At 35.3% G+C, this 22,232-nt stretch overlaps 1 protein-coding gene across 1 annotated transcript; it reads left to right on the top strand.

The window, feature by feature from the left end:
- Positions 1–17,979: 17,979 nt before the first annotated feature.
- Positions 17,980–18,950, top strand: LOC131071812 (pathogenesis-related protein 1-like). Its single transcript, XM_058007773.2, has 2 exons — positions 17,980–18,217; positions 18,377–18,950. The coding sequence occupies exons 1-2, from the start codon at positions 18,037–18,039 to the stop codon at positions 18,439–18,441; spliced, it is 246 nt and encodes an 81-aa protein (XP_057863756.1). The 5' UTR covers positions 17,980–18,036; the 3' UTR covers positions 18,442–18,950.
- The last annotated feature ends 3,282 nt before the right edge of the window (positions 18,951–22,232 follow it).

Below are 22,232 nucleotides of genomic sequence, written 5' to 3'. Positions count from 1 at the left end.
TAAATATCAAAAAAGTATGGCATTACTCATTCACATATTTTACATATTTGAGGCTGGCAGTTGCTTTCTATGGACACGCCACACCTCCTTAAATCTGCCAAAAGGCAGATGTCTTTCTTGGGTGAGGTCTCAGATAAAAGGTTGTTGGCCATTTTATCTACGGGGCATCTACTAGTGTTGCATATTGTCAAGGTGGTCCTGAGTCAGGAATTTCTTAGAGAATATCACAAACACATGGTTAATATGGATATCACGAAAATGTTTCTAGCCATGATGCTCTACATGGGTGTGACAAAGGCCAAAGATAAGAAGATATGCCAAATTCTCTTCAAACATACCTTTGTGTGGGAAATTCATACTTCTGTAGATAATATGGACAAGAATTTGTTGGTCTCATTGTTGCAGAACTGTTATATGAAGTTCGTGACAGAAATGAGGGTGTGAAGAAGTACCCAGTGGTTCAAACCTTGGAACCTAACGCATTGCAAGGTAGGTGGAATGATATCGATAGAAGCCTAGTATTTCTGCAAAGTGTGGTTAGAATCATGAAGGCCCCTGATGAGGGATGGGTGAAAGAATATTTGGTTGAGGAAGGACTATTGGAGGAAGATGAGGAGGAGTTTGGGGATGAAAATGTTAGTATTGAGATCATGGAATTGGTCCTTCCCGTACAAGGTGAGGAATGGTTGGAGAATGACAATTGGGATATTGAGGAAATTGCAAGTATCCCTACTCATGATGCCTGTGGATCTGAGTGTCCAACGGTTGTGAAGGTTTTGGTGGTTACAAAGTCGAGACAGGTAGGCGAGGACTAGCTGGGTGTTGTTGTGGCTAGGGTAGTTTTATCTCTTTGTTTTATTGCATGCTTCTCTATAAATGGGCTCTCTCTCACCATTTTGGCTCCTTGGTGACAAGGTTAGTATAGTATAGATCTCCAATTTTGGTAGATGGAGAAGGGTATTCGGTGTCTGCAAATAGGAATATATAAGGATGAAAGAATAGTGTAATGTAAGAATTGGTTTGGTCCACTTTTGGTATCCAGTGAATGTAATTAATAGTCTAGATCATATGTAGGACTGTCACAGTATGCAACGATCTAGATGTAAATGTTTTTATTATGAATAATAGAGTGCTACCTTTTTATAGCTATTTAACTATAAAAAAAAGCACACTTAATAATCAAATTAATCTGTAAAGTAAAAACTAGATGAGATGAATGACATAAAAGCACAATGAACTAGTAAAAGAAAAGAATCAGTAAAAGAAAAGAATCAGTTTTAAATTGATAAGTTTTTTAAATTTATTAATACTCTTGGGTAAAAGCACAATGTTGTGTCACACTTTTATAAAAGAACGGGCCAACACAACTAAATTGTTTAACTTCGACCGCATAAAAGTGATATTTCTAAATTGAATATTGAAATGATGTAAACTGATCAAATGTAGAAATAGGAATGAAATTTATGTCTATTACTTTTTTTTTTTAAATTGGAGAAAAATTGATATTTTTTTTATAAATTCAAAGACATATTTTTCATTGTTGAAAAATGGTGAAAATCAGGGTTCTAGTCGGTGCCACCAAAAAATATGAAAACGGACTTATTTTTTTCTAATTTTTGTTTCCAAATAGAAAACATATAATGTAGTGTTAAATAAAAATTAATTTTGATGTTTATTTTTATTGTTATAATATTTTGAAATCAAACATAGTTAAATTTGACAGTTTTCATTTGGTGTCACCTTTTGACTACTAAATTTATTATTAACTAAAAAAAGAAAAACCCTTTTCAAGATTCTCTCACCTAGTGAAAAATGTTTTTTTTTAAATATCATTTAATATTTTTTTTTATTTCTAATCAACCTTTTTTTGAACTTTAAAAAGATACTCGCAATGTTTAATTAATAAAAAATATTAAAATTAATAAAAATACTAAAAAAATTATATCTCTAGGTTCGTGACTTTGAGCTCTACAAATATAGAGTTTTTGACTTTTTTTGTGCCACATCACATGACACATAGGATAGTTCGACCGGACTCAATCCAACCAGACTACCCTTAGTTCTAGCATTAAAAAAAAAATGATTTTTTTTTTATGGCGCCATTTGAACTAAGGGAATCCAGCTGGACTCCCAGTGCCACGTAGGCACCATGCAACCCAGGGGTAGTTCGGCCAGTCCAACCGGACTTAGTTTGGCCGAACTACCCTCCATTGGCCCAAAGTATGACACAACTCCATGCTTTGGCCCTCTTATACATATTAAAAAAATTTAACCATTTAAATTGTTTAACGTGTTAGATGCACACATTAAAAGAATTCAAATTGTTTAATGTGTAAGCATCAGGGCTTCACTTAGTGAACCCAGGTTATGTCACATACGTTCATGGCATACTAAAGAATCCCCATATTTTAAAAAAATATTTCACTAAACTCAGTTTTTGTAAATATTGCATTTTTTCTTAGCCTGAATTAAAAACCCCCTATGGCAATATACCCTCCAATATGAATGCACGTGATATAATATTGCCTAGTTAGTGAAGCGTCGTGTGTGTAAGATGGACACTCTAACAAAACATACCATTACCTAAAATTCCACGATTTAAATTGATACAAACTCATCTATTGCATCTCTAAAAAAACAAGTGTTAGTAATAATCTTTAATCCTATATTGATATATCAAAAGGTTAGACATAGTCTATAGACTATATTTTAGAATGTGTGTATACATACACACATATTTGTGTGTATATATGCATACACATGCGCACATAATTTAAATTTTTAATTATTTATAAACAATTACAAAATATAAATTCAAAAAATTGTATTGTGACATGAACTCGTGAATAATATTATTTTTTCATAATATAATGATTTATGACAATTTATTTTAATTGATGAATATTCATTTTCAACAAAATAAAATAAAATTGATAATTTATATACTAAATTGAGTGAGGATAATACTTAATTTTAGAACTTACTTTTCTAATTTTATAACAACAAAGTTATTTAGTTAAATTTACCTTCTCATATAATGTTTAAGATGTAAAAATTTAAGTATTAAATCTAGCAAACAAAATAGAAATATGATTTGATTTTTTTGGGCACTCACCAATTATTGTTCTTAAACATTATTATTAAACACTAGTAGCAATTTACAACCCATCCACACTAGATTGTGATAAAGTTTATCTTATTTTATTGACTAAAATTGACTTTCAACTACTACAATAAATGATATTTAACCTATTACATAATTTTATGAACAACATTTTTATTCAATTCCCATCCATTCATTTATATTTAATACAATATCAAGAAAAGTTTCAAATTCACATTACAAAACTGACATTTATAAAACTTCTAGCTATGCCCTAAGAAAACTTTCAAATTCACATTACAAAACTGACATTTATAATACTTCTAGCTATGCCCTACTGATTTCAATGTAAAAAAATCAAATTATAATGCAAAACCTAATCCCAAAACAGCAAAGTCAATACTAATATTCATTTTCTTGTCTACGTACATCTTAAATTTCTTCATACAGATACCCATTTTGTTGTCCACCTACATCTTCATAAGAATTTCAATGAGAGTGGAACCAGGAAGCTTCTAAAAGTGTTAAAAAATAAATAAAAAATGAAAATGGATTGCCTGTGACCATTAACAAACATTCAAAACATGTGACATGCCTCATCATCTTTTGTTTTCTGTTTACTTTCAATGAACCTTACCAAGAAATTCCAATTCCTTTAGCCGAAACGATTTGCCATATTCCTTGTCTCGAGTTGCCTTGACTCAAAAATCACTTCATACGAAAGATGAACAGCTCTTGTTATTCACTATAAATACCATGCATTTCTTCATACACCACACCCCAATCCACTCCAAAAGAAGGGAGGCATTTCTAAGAGGAGTTGTAGTAGAAAACTTCAGATAGGAGAAGATAGTAGCAGGAAGTTTCAGTATTGAAACAGAGTCTCCAGTGGAGGCAAAAAGGCTGTGGAAGGTAACTCTGGACTCCCACAACTTATTGCCAAAGCAAGCACCAGGCCTCATATCAGGCATCACACTTGTTCAAGGTGATGGAGGAGTTGGCACCATTCGACAGGTCAATTTCACTGCAGGTAAGATTTTGATTATCAATACAATGTTTCGGATTAGATAAATGTTTTTGGATCTAAAGAGCTAGATATATTATTAGTAATGTTATTATATGAAATTGTTGTTGTTGCAGCCAACAAGGATTTTAGCTATGTGAAAGAGAAAGTGGACTTAGTTGATGAGGCAAACATGGTTTATGGTTACAGTATTGTGGAAGGAGGAATGTTGGGGAAAAAAGTGGCGTCAGTAAGCTTCAAGGTGAAATACACCCCCAAAGCAGGGGGTGGATCCATTAGTACTTATTCCCGCAACTATGATAGCCTCCCTGGTGTTCCCCATGATGAAGCCAAAGTTGAGGAGTTCAAGGCCAACAGTACTGGTTTGTTCAAGCAGGTGGAGCAATATCTCGTTGCCAATCCCACTTTATACTGCTAAAAGCATCAGGATCTCCCTCTTTCTCAATGGTAGCAGCGCCACTTGCTCAATAAAAATATGCGCATCTCATAGGATTCCCCTCTTTCTTAGTGGCAGCAGTGCCACTTAAATCTAGCTTAATAAGAATATGTGTGTCTCAGACCTGTGGGCTGTATCCAATAGTAAAGCTTTGAAACTTTCTCAATGTTGGCTCAGATTCCAGCCACAGTCTGGCTCCCCAATAGGAGCCTCCTCTCAATTAAATGTGTATCTGTTGTAATAATGAGCTAAAGAGTGACGCTTTCTTAATTACATAGTTATGTTGTATAATTTGGCTTGTCTTATAGATTTTATAAAATAAAAAAATTAAATGATTAAAAATTAAAAATTAAAATCATGAAGTGATATATATAGAATTCGAGTGAATTTTAAAATACAATATATGATATGTAATTATTTTCTGGATGATAAATTCAGTATTACAAAAATAAACAATTAAAAATTAAAAATTAAAGTTGTGAAGTAATATATATAGAATTCAAGTGAATTAAAAATACAATATATGTAATATAATTTTGGATGATAATTTCAATATTTTTTTTTTTTTTTTTTTTTTTGATAAAAGTGGATGAGATCACTAAAATTATATTGATTATATATATTTTTACATGTGTCTGGTTCAAAGAGCACTAAAGGGAAAGAACTAGTAAGAAAACCCTTCAGTATTGCTCAAGAAAACATAAGCCTATCTACCCATTACAAAAAGCCCATAGGCATACCAAAACCCCCCAGATACATTGCCATCCGCATTAGATATAAAGGAAGCTGTAAGAATCAGTCTAACAGGGAGCATCTGAAGATAGAGTCAAGAATGTCCACCAATAAATCAGAGCCATCACTCCAAAATCCAGCTTGTCTAAACACCACAAGAATCCAAAGCTCTGAAGAAAACAAAACTCAGAGCCATGAGAGAACCAAGAATAAGAGATCCTGCCATCACAAATATGGTAAGCAAACATAGACAGATCCAAATAAGAAGCAAGAGAGGATATTGAAGACCCTCAGGGAGGAGGATGAGACTGAACCAAAGAATTATCCAAAGTAGTAACCAAAGGAATAATATTAAAATAAGAAAACCTCTGCAATACCACATTAACTGCTCTTTCCAATTCCTCAGAAAAAGCCACCATCCGCCGAATTTGGCAAGATTTCTCCATAGAAAACAGAACATGATGTTAGAGTGAAAAGCAAGACAAAGATCGAATGATAGCCATAAATGCCCACCAACAATCGATATAATTGAGAACGGGATCACCATGTCATAATTATCACATCATGAAAGAAACTTGCTAATATGAGGATGATCACACAATGATAAAGCCAATGAATAGCATAATATCCCCAATCATTAGAACAACTACCTGAATCACTGATAGACCAAGATACCAAATGAAGAGAAGAGGAAAAAACAAGTGCTTAACCAGACCAGTAGAAGAAACCCAACCAATTTCCTACCCCATGAATGAAATCTAACATAAGATATCAATAGCACAAAATTGTCATAAAGCCAACATCTTTACTACATATACTAACGAAGCATAGATAGTGAAGTAGGATTTCAAGAAGTAGGACCACCTATAAAGAAAGCATCTTCATGCAAGATGCAGGAATGTCCGAGGGAGAGACCTCAAGGAAATTGACACCCTCCACAACAACCTTATTTGCTAAAAAATCCGCAATGACATTGATCTCCCTAAAACAATGCGAAATAGAAAAAGTGGAAAAGCATTTTAACTGTTGAAGAATGTGATCTAAGAAATATTGAAGATGCCAAGATAGACATTTCTTGGCTACAACCACTTGAAACACGACCATGGAATCGCCTTCAATAACAATGTCTTTAATGTTTAATATCAAGCCCAAAGGATAAAGCCTGAAACTCAATCATGTTGTTGGTACGATGTCCAATTTGTTTACCCACAGCTTTGATGACTTTTGAAGAATGATAAAAAATAACTACTCCAATACCAGACTTTCCCGGATTCCCCTTTGAGGCTCCATCAAACTGAAGTTTGAATGAAGGGAATGGAGGGGGAGTCCATCTAACCAATTTTTGTTTAACCAAAGAAGATAGACCTCCTGATACAGTCCCATGGGAAGGCAACAGACGAAGTGCGGACCATTTCCAAGTAACCTGATTATCCCAATGAGAGAAAGAACTGAGATGATCTAAGTTTTTATGAATGAACGAAAGAAGAACCTCACTGATGGAGGTTTGAATATTACCAATTACTTCAGAGAAAGTGGTATTTTTATGATTAAAAATTCTAGAATTTCTTACAGGCCAAATATTCCAAATTACCAATGATGGGGCCACAACCCAAAGGGATGAATAAAACGATGAGGAAAACAACAAGGGCCAGGCCATGAAATGCGAAAGAAGATTGGGACCTATCGCAGAAGACCAACCAAGCATTCCAAATAGCCAATACCAGCACTCAGAAGCAAATGGACAAAACAAGAAAATATGATCCATGGATTCCATACAATGACCACAAAAAACACAAGGAAATACAGCCATAATCCCAAGTCTGTCCAAGTGCATTCCGGTGAGAACCTTATCTTGGACTGCCAACCAAGCAAACGACCCTGCTTTAGGAAGACAAGCTGGGTGCCAAAAAAGCTTAGTAGGCCAGCAAGGGGATGGAGAAGTCTGAACTAAAGAATTATAACCTTCTTTAACTGAATAAGAACCAGCAGCACTCTTAATCCAAACCAAGGAGTCCTCTTTATTTTGGAAAACAAGGGGTCTTTTGTGAAGTTCTTCCACAAAAGTTAGAATAAGATTAATATCAACCGACAAGGGAGGGATAATCTTCCATTTTGTAATCACACAAGGACCAAAGGAGACAATGTCAAAATAATTGGCAACAAAAGGCCCCCTGAAATTCTAATAGAATACCAGGCAAAGGGGACCAGTCTCAGATAGCTGAAAGGGCAGAGTACCCATTCCAGACTTCATCCCAAAACCGGACTTTCTTCCCATTATTGACAACCCAGGATAGATGTGGTAAAATAACCATCCTACATGAAACCAAAAAATTCCAAAAAGCCAAACCTTTTAGAAGAGATGAAGCAGTAAAAATCTTTTTTCTAAAAGCACCCCTTAAATACTTCACAAACATGATGGCAGCCCATTTACTATGAGGGTCAGCATATAATTTCCAAACCAATTTTGCCTCCAAAGCTTTATTCTAAGCAGCTAAATTATAAATGCCCGCACCCCCCAGCTCTTTGGGATGACAAATTTTGTCCCAAGCCAAGAGAGGAATTCTCGGCTTATCACCCAAGTTATCATTCCAAAGAAAGGTCCTAAGGGAGACCCTAATGTTCTTAATAACTTGGGGGGGAGCTTGCAAAACAGACATCAAATATGTGGGGATGGCATTCAAAGCTGACTTAATTAAAAGAATTTTACTAGCCATCGTCAGCCACTTATGATTCCAGGAAGAGATTCAGGAGGATATTGAATAACAATTTTGTTCCAAAAGGAAGCCTTATTCGACCTTGGAAAAAAAGGAATGCCCAGGTATACACATGGAAGGGTCCCAACTTGAAAACTCCAAAAGTGGACGAGTCTATTTTGAACTAGAGGGGAGGCATTCACAAAAAAGATTTTGGATTTATGATTATTAACACTTTGTCCAGAAAAAGCTGCATAATCATAGATAATTTTCTTAATAACACGAGCCTCTCTTAGAGAGGCTGCCCCAAACAAAAGTGTATCATCCACAAACAAGCAATGAGATTGCGGAGAAGGGAGGCCATCTATTCTAATACCTGACCACAAACCAGAAGCTGTAGCACTAGAGATGGCCCTACTTAATGCTTTTGCCAAAAGGATAAATAGAAAATGAGACAAAGCATCCCCTTGCCTAAGTCCTTGAGAGGAAGCAAAAAACCCTGACGGGGAACCATTAATCAAAATTGAAAAGTGAGCAAAAAATATACAAGAAAACACCCACTTAACCCAGCAGCGCGAAAAGCCTAGATGATATAAAACAACCCTGAGAACCTACCAATTGACCCGATCATAAGCCTTCAGCATGTCTAGCTTAAGTATCATAGCCAGAACCTTTTGTTGAGAAATGGAGTGCAGAACTTCGTGAGCTACAATTGCACCTTCAGATGTTTCCCAACCAGGAACAAATCCTCCCTATTCTAGGGAGACAATTCGAGGGAGTTGCCTAGATAACCTAACTGAAATTGCCTTAGTAAAGATTTTATATAAAGTAGTACACAAGGCAATCGGACGAAAATCCAAGAATGAAGTAGGATTATCCACCTTCAGAATGATAGCAATAAGAGTAGTATTAAGCTCTCTAAGAATAGACCTATTTCTTCTAGATTCCTCCAAGGCTAGCAATACATCATTCCCTATAAACTCCCAACACTTTTGAAAGAATAGTGTCATAAACCCATCCGGACCCAAGGCCTTCTCTGGATGCATGGAGAAGACTATCTCTTTCAGTTCAGCCAGAGTAAAGGGAGCCATAAGCTTCTTATTATCTTCTTGAGAAACTAAAGAGGGGATCGATTGCACAATCTCATTATCTAACGCAACTAGGTCCGCTGTAAGAAGTGACTTAAAGAACCTAATAGCTTCGAAAGCAATCTCTTCCTCATCTACCAAGTTGTTTCCATTAGAGTCAGTGATGCAGGAAATTCGATTACGTTGCCTCTTGAGCTTGGTCGAGGAATGGAAAAACTTAGTATTTCTATCCCCATCGAAAAGCCAAAGATCTCTAGACTTCTGCCTCCAATAAGATTCTTCCCTAGCCAAAGTCTCAGAAATTTGAAAGTTCAACAACTTCAACCTATCATACAAAAGAGAGGACATTCCTAAAGCCATAATGGTCTTATTAATTTGTTCAATTTCTTCCTGAATTCTAGCCTTTTCCTTGAAAATGTTCTTGAAATGCGATACATTCCACACCTTAATCTTATGTTTTAAGAAACTCATCTTCTTAACAAGCTGAAACATCCGGGATCTAGGAAAGAATGGAGCAGAACACCACCATTGCTTTAATGAAGGTAGGAAAGATTGATCCCGAAACCACATTGGCTCAAACTTAAAGGGTAACTTCCGCGGAGCCTTGTCCTCAAAAATAGTAAACTGAATAGGAAGATGATCAGAGCCATTAAAGGGGAGAACTGAGGAAACAAAGTCCTATGCCAAACTGAACCAATTTTCTGAAACCAGAAAACGATCTAATCTCTCAGCAATTTGGCAAAAGTCCCTATGCATGTTGGTCCATGTAAATATCCCATTAAGTGGTTTACAATCAACCAAATTTAAAGACTGAATGAAGAAACAAAAATCTGACATAGAATGCTTGTTAGGGATGATTCCCCCAACCTTTTCATTCAAACTAGTAATTGCATTAAAATCCCCCCAAAAAATTAGAAAAACATTGCACAGCAGGGCAGCAAGGGAAGCCAAAAATTTCCAAAGGTTTCTTTTTTCTAAAACCCCAGATGGCCCATAAACATTAAAGATCCAAAATTATAAGTTAGATATCCTACTTTTGACCAGACCAAGCATCCAATTAGATGAAGAAACAATTAATGCGAAATGAACACTAGAATCTTTCCAAAGAAACGCAAGACCCCCAGAAGCACCAGAAGAGGGAGAAGCACTAAAATTCCATGCTTTCCAAGAAGAGAATAACCTATCAGCCGAAGAGAGATTTAACTTAGTTTCTTGAATCATGAACACATCACACTTCATTAAGTCCAATTGTGACTTAATCAAGCATTGCTTGTTAGGGGCATTTAAGCCCCTAACATTCCAGGATAAAATCCTCATTGGCCCTGAGGGGAGGCATCTGCTCCCCTCGAGATTTCCAAAGAAACTGGAGAAACCTTACTTGCCAAAAAGGTCTTGTGAAGACTATGCTTAGTCGCCAAGCCTCTTGTGACTGGTGGACTAAAGGGTTTTTTGGATCTCTTCTTTCTAGAAGTTTCCAAAGAGGAAAGAAGAGTTGACTGAATTCCCGCATCAATTTCAAGATTAGTTTTAACAGATTTGGGTTTATGGCCTCTTTTCCCAGGAGTTGACAATGTGGGAGAAAGAGGGGTTTGTACTATAGGAAGACCAGCATTGCCCAAAGATGTGTCTAGAGGAAATCTATTCTCTAGAGCCGAAGCCACCTGACCCTCTACCTTATCCAAAAGAATGTGAGCCGAAGATGGCCCAGGATCTAATGTCACTATGGTTTTATCCAGATTAAGAACATCAAAGGAGTTTGTAGTAGGAAAAGCAACCAAGTCATTTTCCAAAGTACCCAAATCAATTGAGATTGAAGAGATCACTTTATTGGCAAGATCAGAATTGAGAGAGACCTTATTTGTATTAGCAATATCTTTCACCTGAGCAATAAGCTGCTCATTTGGGACAACATCAACATCCCCAGGATGTTCTGAGGTATTCAGCCCTTCAGGAAATTGTATCTCAGACCCTAAAACTTTCCCAAGCTCAACAAAAGACTTTCCCATAGGTAAAGCATCATTAGCAACATTAGAATTATTCAAAAAAGAACCCTTCACACACCCAGTCCTCAGGGGAGGAATAAAACGCAGAGAAGCCTCTGTCGAAGCTTTAGGCATGAACATAGCCTTTTTAGGGGGAGGTAAATTAGTAGCAGATATATCTAAATGGTTCTTACTCCAAACAAACAACTTTGCATCCCTATCAAAAGAGGAATCAATAAAACCTGAGCCAAATTGTATGGTTTTCATGTGAAAAAACAGAGGAGAGTCCATAGTCACCAAAGAACACCCAAAATTCCCAGAATCTTTTAACAAATTTTGACGCCAAAGACCAAAAGGAGACCAAATATTACAAAACTTCGGCGAAGAAAGTTTAGGTGAAATTAAAACACAAATTTTTACCATCACTACCCCATCCTCAAATGTCAAATGAGACAACAAAAATTTGCCAAAAGAATCCCCGATCTTAGTTAAAATATCAGATTCAACAAATTCTGATGGCAGCAAAGGAAGTTTAAACCAGGTGGGGACTTGTTTTGGACCAACCCTAGAGGAAGCGAGGAAGGGCTTCCAAGTTTCTACAAAGATCAGATTTTTTCCAAGCCAAAAAAAAGGAACACACAATGCCTTATCTCTAGCATATGTAGAATCAAAAATAACAATGAACGAACTTGCAGAGAGAACATGGAAATATAAAGTGCCATACCAATGTGCATGTATTTTATAATGGAGCTTAGACAAAGGAAGAGAGTCACCCCAAACTTCGATAACAACTGCCAAAGCTCAAAGATCATGCGCCTTATTTCCTAAAGTAACATCTGAGGCATCAATTAACAGAACCAAGGATGAAGCAGGCTTGTGAGGGAAAAACAACATTCGGATCTTGACCTTCCGAGCTCTTTTTTAATGGCTATGAATTAGCAAAGTCTCTCGGCAGGCCAAGCCGAGCCTTATTAACAAAAACCCTAGCATGATGAAACTGCTTTTGGCCATTCTTCTGCCAATTTCTCAAATTTTTACCCCAATTTCCATTTTGCTGAAAAAACCCTTTTAAATACACAGAGGAAGGAAACTCAGATATGATTCCCCGGCCATTGCAAGCAGGCGAAACTAGGGCATCAACCCATTTTCCTCCACGGAAAACCCACTGCGGAGTGTGTCCTGCATGCCTGCCAAACGGATCTTTGGGAGGAGGCGGATCTACCACTGCCTCATCTCCCCAGCACCTACACGACTGCATGGTGAGCGCTCCTCTCGAACACTCGCACCTCCTCTATAAAAGTCAAATCTTTCTGATGACAAGAAGAAATGGAAAACAAGTTGTAAATCTTCTGCTATCGCCGTTGTTGAAAGATTCAGGGAAACGATTTGAACACACCAAGAAAAAAGACAGCCAGAAGAGGCAAAAATATTTGCAAAGAAGTTGCACCTATGCTGTAACCCTACTGGGATGTCTCTACACTGTCAACATTATGTGCATTCCATGAAATCTTCTTCTCAGATTTCCCTGGGGTGCGATGTTTCTTCCAATCAATCTAGGACAAGGCTTCTTCAGATTCGGCCTAATGTATTGCTGGGCTATCTACTGTGATGGCTCCACCGGTGCTAAGGGTTTTGGTGCAAATGTTTTTCCTGGATCTCATGCAAAGGACGGAAGTATTGTTGGTCTTTTGGATTCAGATCCTTCTACTTCAACCAAGAGCTCGGCAGACGCTACCTCAAATCTCAAGCACATAAAAAATTTAACAATTTATAATGTAATAACAAGGTTATGAAGTTCCTGTCAAATGCTGACAGGATGATTTTTTTTCTTGAAGTTTTGACAAATTGAAAATAGCACTAATTTAATTGAATTATTGTTGTAAGAATGAACTATTGATCATTTTCTAAATTGTTATTTATGATGCTGCTATCTTTACCATGAATTTGTGAATTAATTGATAACAATTAGACAAAGTTCAAATTAACCAAATAACATGATAGCTTGTTTTTGGAACCCTTATTATAATTTTGATAATTTATTTCTGAAAATCTTCTTCAACAAAGACACTACGGTTACATATTTTGAAAGTTCAAAATGACCATCATCTAATCTCACTTGAATGGAAATTGGAAAGAAAAAAAAAACATTAAGATCAAATTAAACTTGGATATTTTTTCTTTTGTTTTTAACAGCTGAAATTGTTATTGTTAGTGTCTCTTTAAAAAATAAATTAACTATGGCTTTTACTATGGACTATTTTGTGGATTGGCCTCATTCTCATCCCTGAGGGTTTTCTTCATCCTTCTCTACTCTTTATATGGATGGGCATTTGTTTGCTAACCATTCTCATGCTGACAGGATTGCTTTTACTTGGTTCCCTTCTGGCTTTGTGTTTTGTTATCTGCAGGGCCTTGGTTAGATGTGGGACATAGTCAGATGACTCCTTGGGTGTTGGCACTGTTTTTTGTTCAGGATATGGTGGCTTCTTTTTTGGGATGTTATCATCTTCACTGGTTCCTACAAGCTTCTCTCAAGCTTCCTTTATAGCTAATTCGATTGGTGATGTATTCTGGGGCTTTTTGTGGACTACCTTTGGGCTATTGTAATGGGTAGATAGGCTTCTGTTCTTTTGAGCCATACTGAAGGGTTTTCTTACTGGTTCTTTCCCTTCAGTGCTCATTGAACCAGACACCATGCAAAATATATATATATATATATATATATATATAAATTAATATAATTTCAGTGGTTCATTCACTTTTATCAAAAAAAAAATAATAATTAACTTGCATTGTTTCAATTAAAAAAAGAATACAATTATCTGCTTGCAAGATGTAAAACCATTGTTAGAAAACATGAGCTATATAATAGAAATTCATAATTTAAGTGTTACCTCACGAAAGGAAATGATCAAAGGATTTGCAGAGTGGATCAAATAATAAATCTTTGGTGACCTTTAAACTAAAAATAACTAGCAGATGTAAAACTACAATCCACGACCATTCTCATGGAATATCATCATTGTAGGATATGCTCTTACCCTTAAACCAGCTGATTGAATGTATATGACAGCAGAGAAAAAAAGATAACAGCAATAAGAACAGTGATAAAACCAAGTCACATATTCATCCCTCTTATAGGACATGAAAAAGAAATTGATCCTTCAAAAATTTCAACAATGGCAGAATTATGTCTTTCTATTACCGAACTACTTTGATACACAAGATTTTTTACTCCAGCTTAATCAAAAACTATGTCAAGCTTGGATACAAATAGATTTCAAGTAGTAAAATGAATTGTTCGTAGCATAAATTAAGAAACAAATCTTGCATGAGGTGCAACATGTATCGTCATGCATTATTCGGTGGCAGATTAAAAAGAGAAAACATAATCTTCTAACTAAACTTAAGCCGATGACAGAACAGAATGATCAACCAAATGATGAGCATCAGTCATCAACATGAAATGGGTATATTATAGAGACCTTAAAATTTCTAAAACAATAAAATGTATATACATAACTCAATTCCTCAACCTTCACCAGCATTATCTGCTTTGAGCGCAAACATGAGCATGGACAAACAATCTAAATAAATATATATAAATGTGAAAACACAGACTTTACATAAGAATTATTTCACAGAATATCTACAAAATGTAACTTTATTGACATAGCACATGTTGAAAAACAACAACTGCATGTGAACATGTAAACTATTGCCAGATAAAACCTCAATTACTGATTAAAACAAGAATTAAAAGCTTGAGATTAAAAGGGTATTAAAATACCCATACAAGAAATAATAGCCTGAGATTAAGACAAGAACTTTACCACTAAGTTGAGTGTGCTTCATATTGTGGATATTCAAATCTAAACAATCTTTTGTGACTTGGTCAGTTACCTGTTATCTCCCAGCCTGGAATTCAGAGGCTTCTCGATTGTAGGTCATTAATCTAAATTGCATTCTTTACGCATGCCCTATTTGAAACTTGAGATATCAGATGGAAGTTCAAGAACAGGCGAAGCGTTAAAGCCATCAAGTGTTACAAATGTTTTGTTCGTTGATGATGCAAGTTCCTTTTGATGTTTATGTGACTTCTGAAATTTAGTTGTTAAATAAGTTTTGTTAATCAACATAAAAGGGTACATGGACCAATCTTTAACATTTGGGAACATAGCTGTCGCCCCAGTGTTCAAGGTTGTCATTGTCTAAATTAAATCTTTTGCGAAGGCGGTGACATCAAATGGAGGCTTCGGTAGAGATTTCGGCAGAGACGGGTCAGGTAACTCCGACTTTTCCAGTAAGGGATTTTATGGGAACTCTGGTCAGGGCGTGGGGTAGAAAGAAGGCGTTGCCTTCGGGTGGAAGTCATAGAGGCGGGGTTCTAGTGGACGGAAAGAGTAATGTGAAGTGTAGGGTTTGTTTTCAAGGTATTCCGGCAGCAAAAAGGCCGACGGTGCAGCCAGGGGTCGAGATAGTTAAGAAAGTCAAAGAAAATGAGGAATACTTTTCAAAGTTGGGACTGATTAGGAGATTCAAAGGTTTTTGGTTGAGTATGAGTGAATTACATAAGTGGCTTACAACATTTTGAAACCCCATTCTTGAGGGAGATGTCCAAGTTTACCCGAGGTGAGAGAGCATTTTGTGGTTGTCTTGGACAATGAACTGGATCGGAGGTCCTTTATGAGTAACAATTGGAGTTGGGAGGATAAATACATGTTGTTGTTGAAATCATGGTATCCGTCCTTCAAAACCATGGTATCTGTCTTTCAATCCCACCATGGAATCCTTAGACAAAATTCCAATGTGGATAAGACTTCCATACCTCCTTTTACAATTTTGGTTCGAATCTTGTTTTGAAGCTATTGGGGATTCTTTGAGAAAATTTCTGGGAGTGGACGAGGGTTCCCTGGGGTTTCAGCATACAATTTTTCGTGTATTCTAGTTGAGATGGATGTAACAAAAAGATTCCCGGCTGATTTATTTCTGAAGTTGGGAGAGGGAAACTAGTTGCAATCAGTGGATTATGAACGCATCCCTTTAGATGTGTCGTTGCTTCCAGATGGACCACATTGCTGAAAACTGTGAACTAAGAAAAAACATAAAAGCAGGGTACGTGGTGGAAAGATGTCTCTGCTGCCCACTATGTGGTGGAAAAGGGCAGCCAATGTGACTCCCCTCTAGCCTCAAAGGAGAAGGATGTTGCTTGTGCCACAGCTCAACGTGAGGACTCCTCTTCCATTAAGCCCTGGAGGAGATTCCAGAGACTTAGCAAATGCTAGTGATGATACTGGGATTGAGAGGGCATATTAGATAAGGGCAGAATTCAAGGAGTGAAGGCAACAACCTGTACAAGGACAAGTTGTGGTGATTGAGTGGAGTCTAATAGAAATCAAGAAGGTGCAAGAAGCTCGGTGGTTAGACGCATCCCTATTGAAGAATCTAAGTTAGAGATGCAGGAAGCTAGGGAACAGGAGGAAGGATGGACAAAGGATGGACAAAGGTGAAGAGGAATAGAGACAAGAGAGTTGAGGAAGTTTCCTTCAATATGCTCCTTTGTTCTCATGATAAGGGAGGAGCAAAAACCAGAGGGTAATGTTTTGACCTGTTAAAAGGTCTTGCACTATGGTGCCTTGTTGGTCTGGGGAGGGGGCACCTAGTTCTGGCTAGGTTTAATTCCCTATATCTTAATAGAAATCAGCAACAACTACCCATTAAAAAAATAATAATTTAATGAAAAATAAAAAATTAATTAGTTTATAATCAAATTATCTAGAGTATAATGATTTAAGTATTTAGTCAATTAGATTGTAATAAAATAAAATAGTTTATAATGTTTTCTTAAAAATTTGCATATGTACTTTACTGAATAGCAAAAAAAATTACAATGTAAGAAAATTATGTAATGTTGTTTGTTCAAAAATGAATTTTTAATCACAAGTTAAGAATAGTGAATTGTCTATAGTTTCTTGGCAGAAACTAAAAACTTTACTTAAGTTTTGACGAATTATCACTAAATTAAGTAAGGATAATACTGAATTCTAGAACTTACTTTTCTAGTTTTATAACAACAAAGTTATTATGTTGAAATCTAAGGATTAAAGCAAGACTAGAAAAAAGAATTGTGCATCCTAACATTTTTTTAGGCTATCTTGAATTGATCTCTTGGAAATATGATTTGATTTTTTTGGCACTCAAAAATTATTGTTCTCAAACATCATTGTCAAACATCAATAGCAATTTACACCTCAACCACACTAAATTGTGATAAATTTTACCTTATTTTATTGACCAAAATCGACTTTGAACTGTTAAAATAGATAATACTTAACCTGTTACATAACTTTATCAATAACATTTTTATTCAATTTTCAACCATTCACTTATTTTTAATACAATATCATAAGAAATTTTCAAATTCACATTTCAAAACCGACATTTCTAAAATCTAATTAGAACCTACTGATTTGAATGTAAAAACTTCAAATTATAATATAAATCCTAATCCCAAAACAGAAAAGTCAATACTAATATTCATTTGCTTGCCTACATACATCTTACATTTCTCCATACAGATACCCATTTTCTTGTCCACCTACATCTTCGTAAGAATTTCAATGAGAGTGGGACCAGGAAGCTTCTAAAACTGTTGAAAAATAAATTAAAAATGGAAATGGATTGCCTGTGACCATTAACAAACATTCAAAACATGTGACATCCCTCATAATCTTTTCTTTTCTGTCTACTTTCAATGAACCTTTACCAAGAAAATCCAATTCCTTTAGCCTAAACGATTTGCCACATTTCTTGTTTCAAGTTGCCTTGACTCAAAAATCACGTCATACGAAAGATGGACAGCTCTTGTTATTCACTATATATACCAGACATCTTCTTATACACCACATCCCAATCCACTCCAACAGAAAGGAGGCATTTCTAAGAGGAGTTGTAGTAGAAAACTTCAGATAAGAGAAGATGGTAGCAGGAAGTTTCAGTATTGAAACAGAGTCTCCAGTGGAGGCAAAAAGGCTGTGGAAGGCAACTCTGGACTCCCACAACTTATTGCCAAAGCAAGCACCAGGCCTCATATCAGGCATCACACTTGTTCAAGGTGATGGAGGAGTTGGCACCATTAGACAGGTCAATTTCACTGCAGGTAAGATTTTGATTATAAATACAATGTTTTGGATTAGATAAATGTTTTTCAATGATGAAGTTATGAATCATATTGTTTTTTATTAGATAAATGTTTTTGGATCGAAAGAGCTAGATATACTATTAGTAATGTTATTATATGAAATCGTTGTTGTTGCAGCCAACAAGGATTTTAGCTATGTGAAAGAGAAAGTGGACTTAGTTGATGAGGCCAATATGGTTTAAGGTTACAGCATTGTAGAAGGAGGAATGTTGGGGAAAAAAGTGGCTTCAGTAAGCTTCAAGGTGAAATACACCCCCAAAGCAGGGGGTGGATCCATTAATACTTATTCCTGCAACTATGATAGCCTCCCTGGTGTTCCCCATTATGAAGCCAAAGTTGAGGAGTTCAAGGCCAGCAGTACTGGTGTGCTCAAGCAGGTGGAGCAATATCTCATTGCCAATCCCACTTTATACTGCTAAAAGCATCAGGATCTCCCTCTTTCTCAATGGTAGCAGCGCCACTTGCTCAATAAAAATATGTGCGTCTCATAGGATTCCCCTCTTTCTTAGTGGCAGCAGTGCCACTTAAATCTAGCTTAATAAGAATATCTGTGTCTCAGGCCTGTGGGCTGAATCCAATAATAAAGCTTTGAAACTTTCTCAATGTTGGCTCAGATTCCAGCTACAGTCTGGCTCCCCAATAGTAGCCTCCTCTCAATTAAATGTGTATCTATTGTAATAATGAGCTAAAGAGTGACGCTTTCTTTATTACATAATTATGTATAATTTTCAAATATAAATATATGGCTTGTCTTATAGATTTTATAAAATAAAAAAAAATATGAAGTAATGTATATAGAATTCAAGTGAATTAAAAATACAATATATGATATGTAATTATTTTTTGGATGATAAATTCAGTGTTAACACTAAAAAAATTTAACAATTTACAATGTAATAACAAGATTATGAAGTTCCTGTCAAATGTTGACAGGATGATCTTGATTCTTGAAGTTTTGACAAATTGAAAATAGCACTAATTGAACTATTGCTGTCAAGAATGGACTATTGATCATTTTCTAAATTGTTATTTATGGTGCTGCTATCTGTGTCATGAATTTGTGGATTAGCTGATTACGATTAGACAAAGTTCAAATTAATCAAATAGCATGATAGTTTGTTTTTAAAACCCTTACTTATTATAATTTTGATAATTTATTTCTAAAAATTCTCTCCAACAAAGACACTACCATTGCATATTTTGAAAGTTCAAAATGACCATCATCTAATCTCACTTAATAGAAATTGGAAAGAAATAAAAAAACATTAAGATCAAATCAAACTTAGATATTACAATTATCTGCTTGTAAGATGTAAACCCATTGTTAGAAAACACGAGCTATATAATATAAATTCATAATTTAAGTGTTACCTCACGAAAGGAAATGATCAAAGGATATTGTAGAATGGATCAAATAATGAATCTTTGGTGACTATTGAACTAAAAATAACTAGCAGATGTAAAACTACAATCTACGACCATTCTCATGGAATATCATCATTGTAGGATATGCTCTAGTTTCTGTAAACAGCCCTTACCCTTAAACCAGCTGATTAAATGTATATGACAGCAGAGAAAACAAGATACAGCAATAAAAACAGTGATAAAACCAAATCACTTATCGATCCCTCTTATCGGATATGAAAAAGAAATGTATCATTCATAAATTTCAACAATGGCAGAATCCTTTGTCTTTATATTACTGAACTGCTTTGATACACAACATTTTTTTTCCCAGCTTAATAAAAAACTATGTCAAGGTTGGATACAAATAGGTTTCAAGCTAGTAAAATGAATTATTCGTAGCATTAATTAAGAAACAAATCTTGCATGAACTGCTGACATGTATTATCATGCATTATTCGGTGGCAGATCAAAAAGAGAAAAAATAATCTTCTAACTAAACCTTTTTTTTTAAAAAAATTTCCTATCTAAACAACGCAAGGAATGTAGGGCATGCAAAAACAGGTGACCGATGGCAGAACTGAATGATCAACCAGATGATCAGCATCAGTCATCAACATGAAATGGGTACATTATAATGACCTTAAAACTTCTAAACAATAAAAAGTATAAACATAAATCAATTCCTCAACCTTCACCAGCATCATCTCTGGCTACTTAAAAAAAAAGCTTTGAGCGCAAACATGAGAATAGATCAAACAATCTAAATAAATAAATATGAATATTAAAACACAGACTTTACATAAGAATTGTTTCGCAGAATGTCTACAAAATGTAAATTTATTGACATAGCACATGTTGAAAAAACACCACCTGCATATGAACATGCAAACTATTGCCTGACAAAACCTCAACTACTAATCAAAACAAGAATTAAAAACCTGAGATTAAAAGAGTACTAAAATGCCCATACGAGAAACAATAGCCTGAGATTAAAACAAGAATTTTACCATTAAGTTGAGTGTGCTTCATATTATCGATATTCAAATATAAACAATCTTTTGTGACTTTGTTAGTTACCTATTATCTCCCAGCCTGGAATTCAGAGGCAATTTAGAGGCTTCTCAATTGTAGTTCATTGATCTAAATTGCATTATTTACTCATGCCCTATTTAAAACTCCTAGGAATACGGTATTAATGGCTGCCATGTTTAAGTTCCTTACTTCTCAAGCAAATATGCAGAGTGTCGTTTCATTAAATCTTTATTGTATCTTGACCTTGCTTGATGCAGCAGTCAATTGAGTGGATACATGATGTATCGCAGAGTCGCATATTACTTGGAATAAATGACAATTATTTGGCTTTGCTATAACTAACACTTCTGTAATTTTTGAAGGTTCTGGAAAGGTGTAAAGTTGCAAAACAATTTGATGATATCACAATTCTACCCTATGGCCAACTTGAGATATCAGATGAGGTTCAAGAACAGGCGAAGCGTTAAAGCCATCAAGTGTTACAATGTTTTGTTCCTGGATAATGCAATTTCCTTTTGATGTTAATGTGACTTCCGAAATTTAGTTGTTAAATAAGTTTTGTTAATCAACCTACAACGGTACATAGACCAATCTTTAATATTTTGGAGCACAGCTGTCGCCCTAGTTTATTTACAAATCTTTATGAAATTATTCAAGCAGTATTAGTGTTCAAGGTTGTTATAGGTGAATTAAAATAGAGAGAATCTTCATTCCAAAACAGAGGTAAGTAATAACACCTTGCGAGTTGCGTTGCGTTTATTTTGTGACCATTTCCAAAGTTTGTGAATAGAGAGAATCTTCATTCCAAAACAGAGGTAACTAATAACGTCAAGGCCAAGATTGCAACTCCTTAATTAGTATATATTAATCTTGATGTCTGCACATTACAGAAAGAAAAAACTTTCAAAATCTTAAATGAAATAATAAAAAGCCTGTAAATTAAGTTGAGCTAAAGCATCCTAAAACACCTGAGAGGGTATGAAAACCTAAAACACCTGAGAGGGCATGAAAATCAGGTATGTTTTGATCTAAAGCATTGACATCGTAAAATGCCTGCACGAACTTCATGCCTATATTGACTATTCCCATCTTGATGCAAATATTTATAAGCATAAATAATAATCATTCACAATGAATGAAAATAACAAGTTCATATTGAACTGTTGATATCTTTTGTCTGAGCAGCCTTTGAGCTATTCAAACAACATACGTTGCTTGGAGCCTGGAGGTCGGTTATCAATAAGTCCTATGGATTGCATTGAACTGGCTCACTGGCTCATTTTTTAAAGTTGGTTTGCAATTCTTGTTCTTGTCAACTGGATCATCTACTACCTTGCTTTATCCCCAATGATTCAATAATCTACTCCATTCTGAAATTTTGGTTTAACAAGGTCATTTTCAGTTATTTAGTAAGGAACAGAAAAAAGATTATGGGATAAAAGAGATGAAAACAGTTGAAGGGTTTAAGGAATAATATAATAATAATTATTTAATAAATAATTAAAAATTAATTAGTTTATAATTAAATTATCTA

Source organism: Cryptomeria japonica, chromosome 9, assembly GCF_030272615.1.
Source record: "Cryptomeria japonica chromosome 9, Sugi_1.0, whole genome shotgun sequence".
Classification (NCBI taxonomy): domain Eukaryota; kingdom Viridiplantae; phylum Streptophyta; class Pinopsida; order Cupressales; family Cupressaceae; genus Cryptomeria; species Cryptomeria japonica.
The sequence above is the reverse complement of the archived record's forward strand: the minus strand, read 5'-3'. Positions and strand labels throughout refer to the sequence as shown.

Coding starts and splice junctions, on each gene's coding strand:
- LOC131071812 (XM_058007773.2), top strand. CDS start 18,037: ATGGTAGCAGGAAGTTTCAGTATTGAAACAGAGTCTCCAGTGGAGGCA. Junction 18,218..18,376: donor ACAGGTCAATTTCACTGCAG/GTAAGATTTTGA, acceptor TTGTTGTTGCAG/CCAACAAGGATTTTAGCTAT.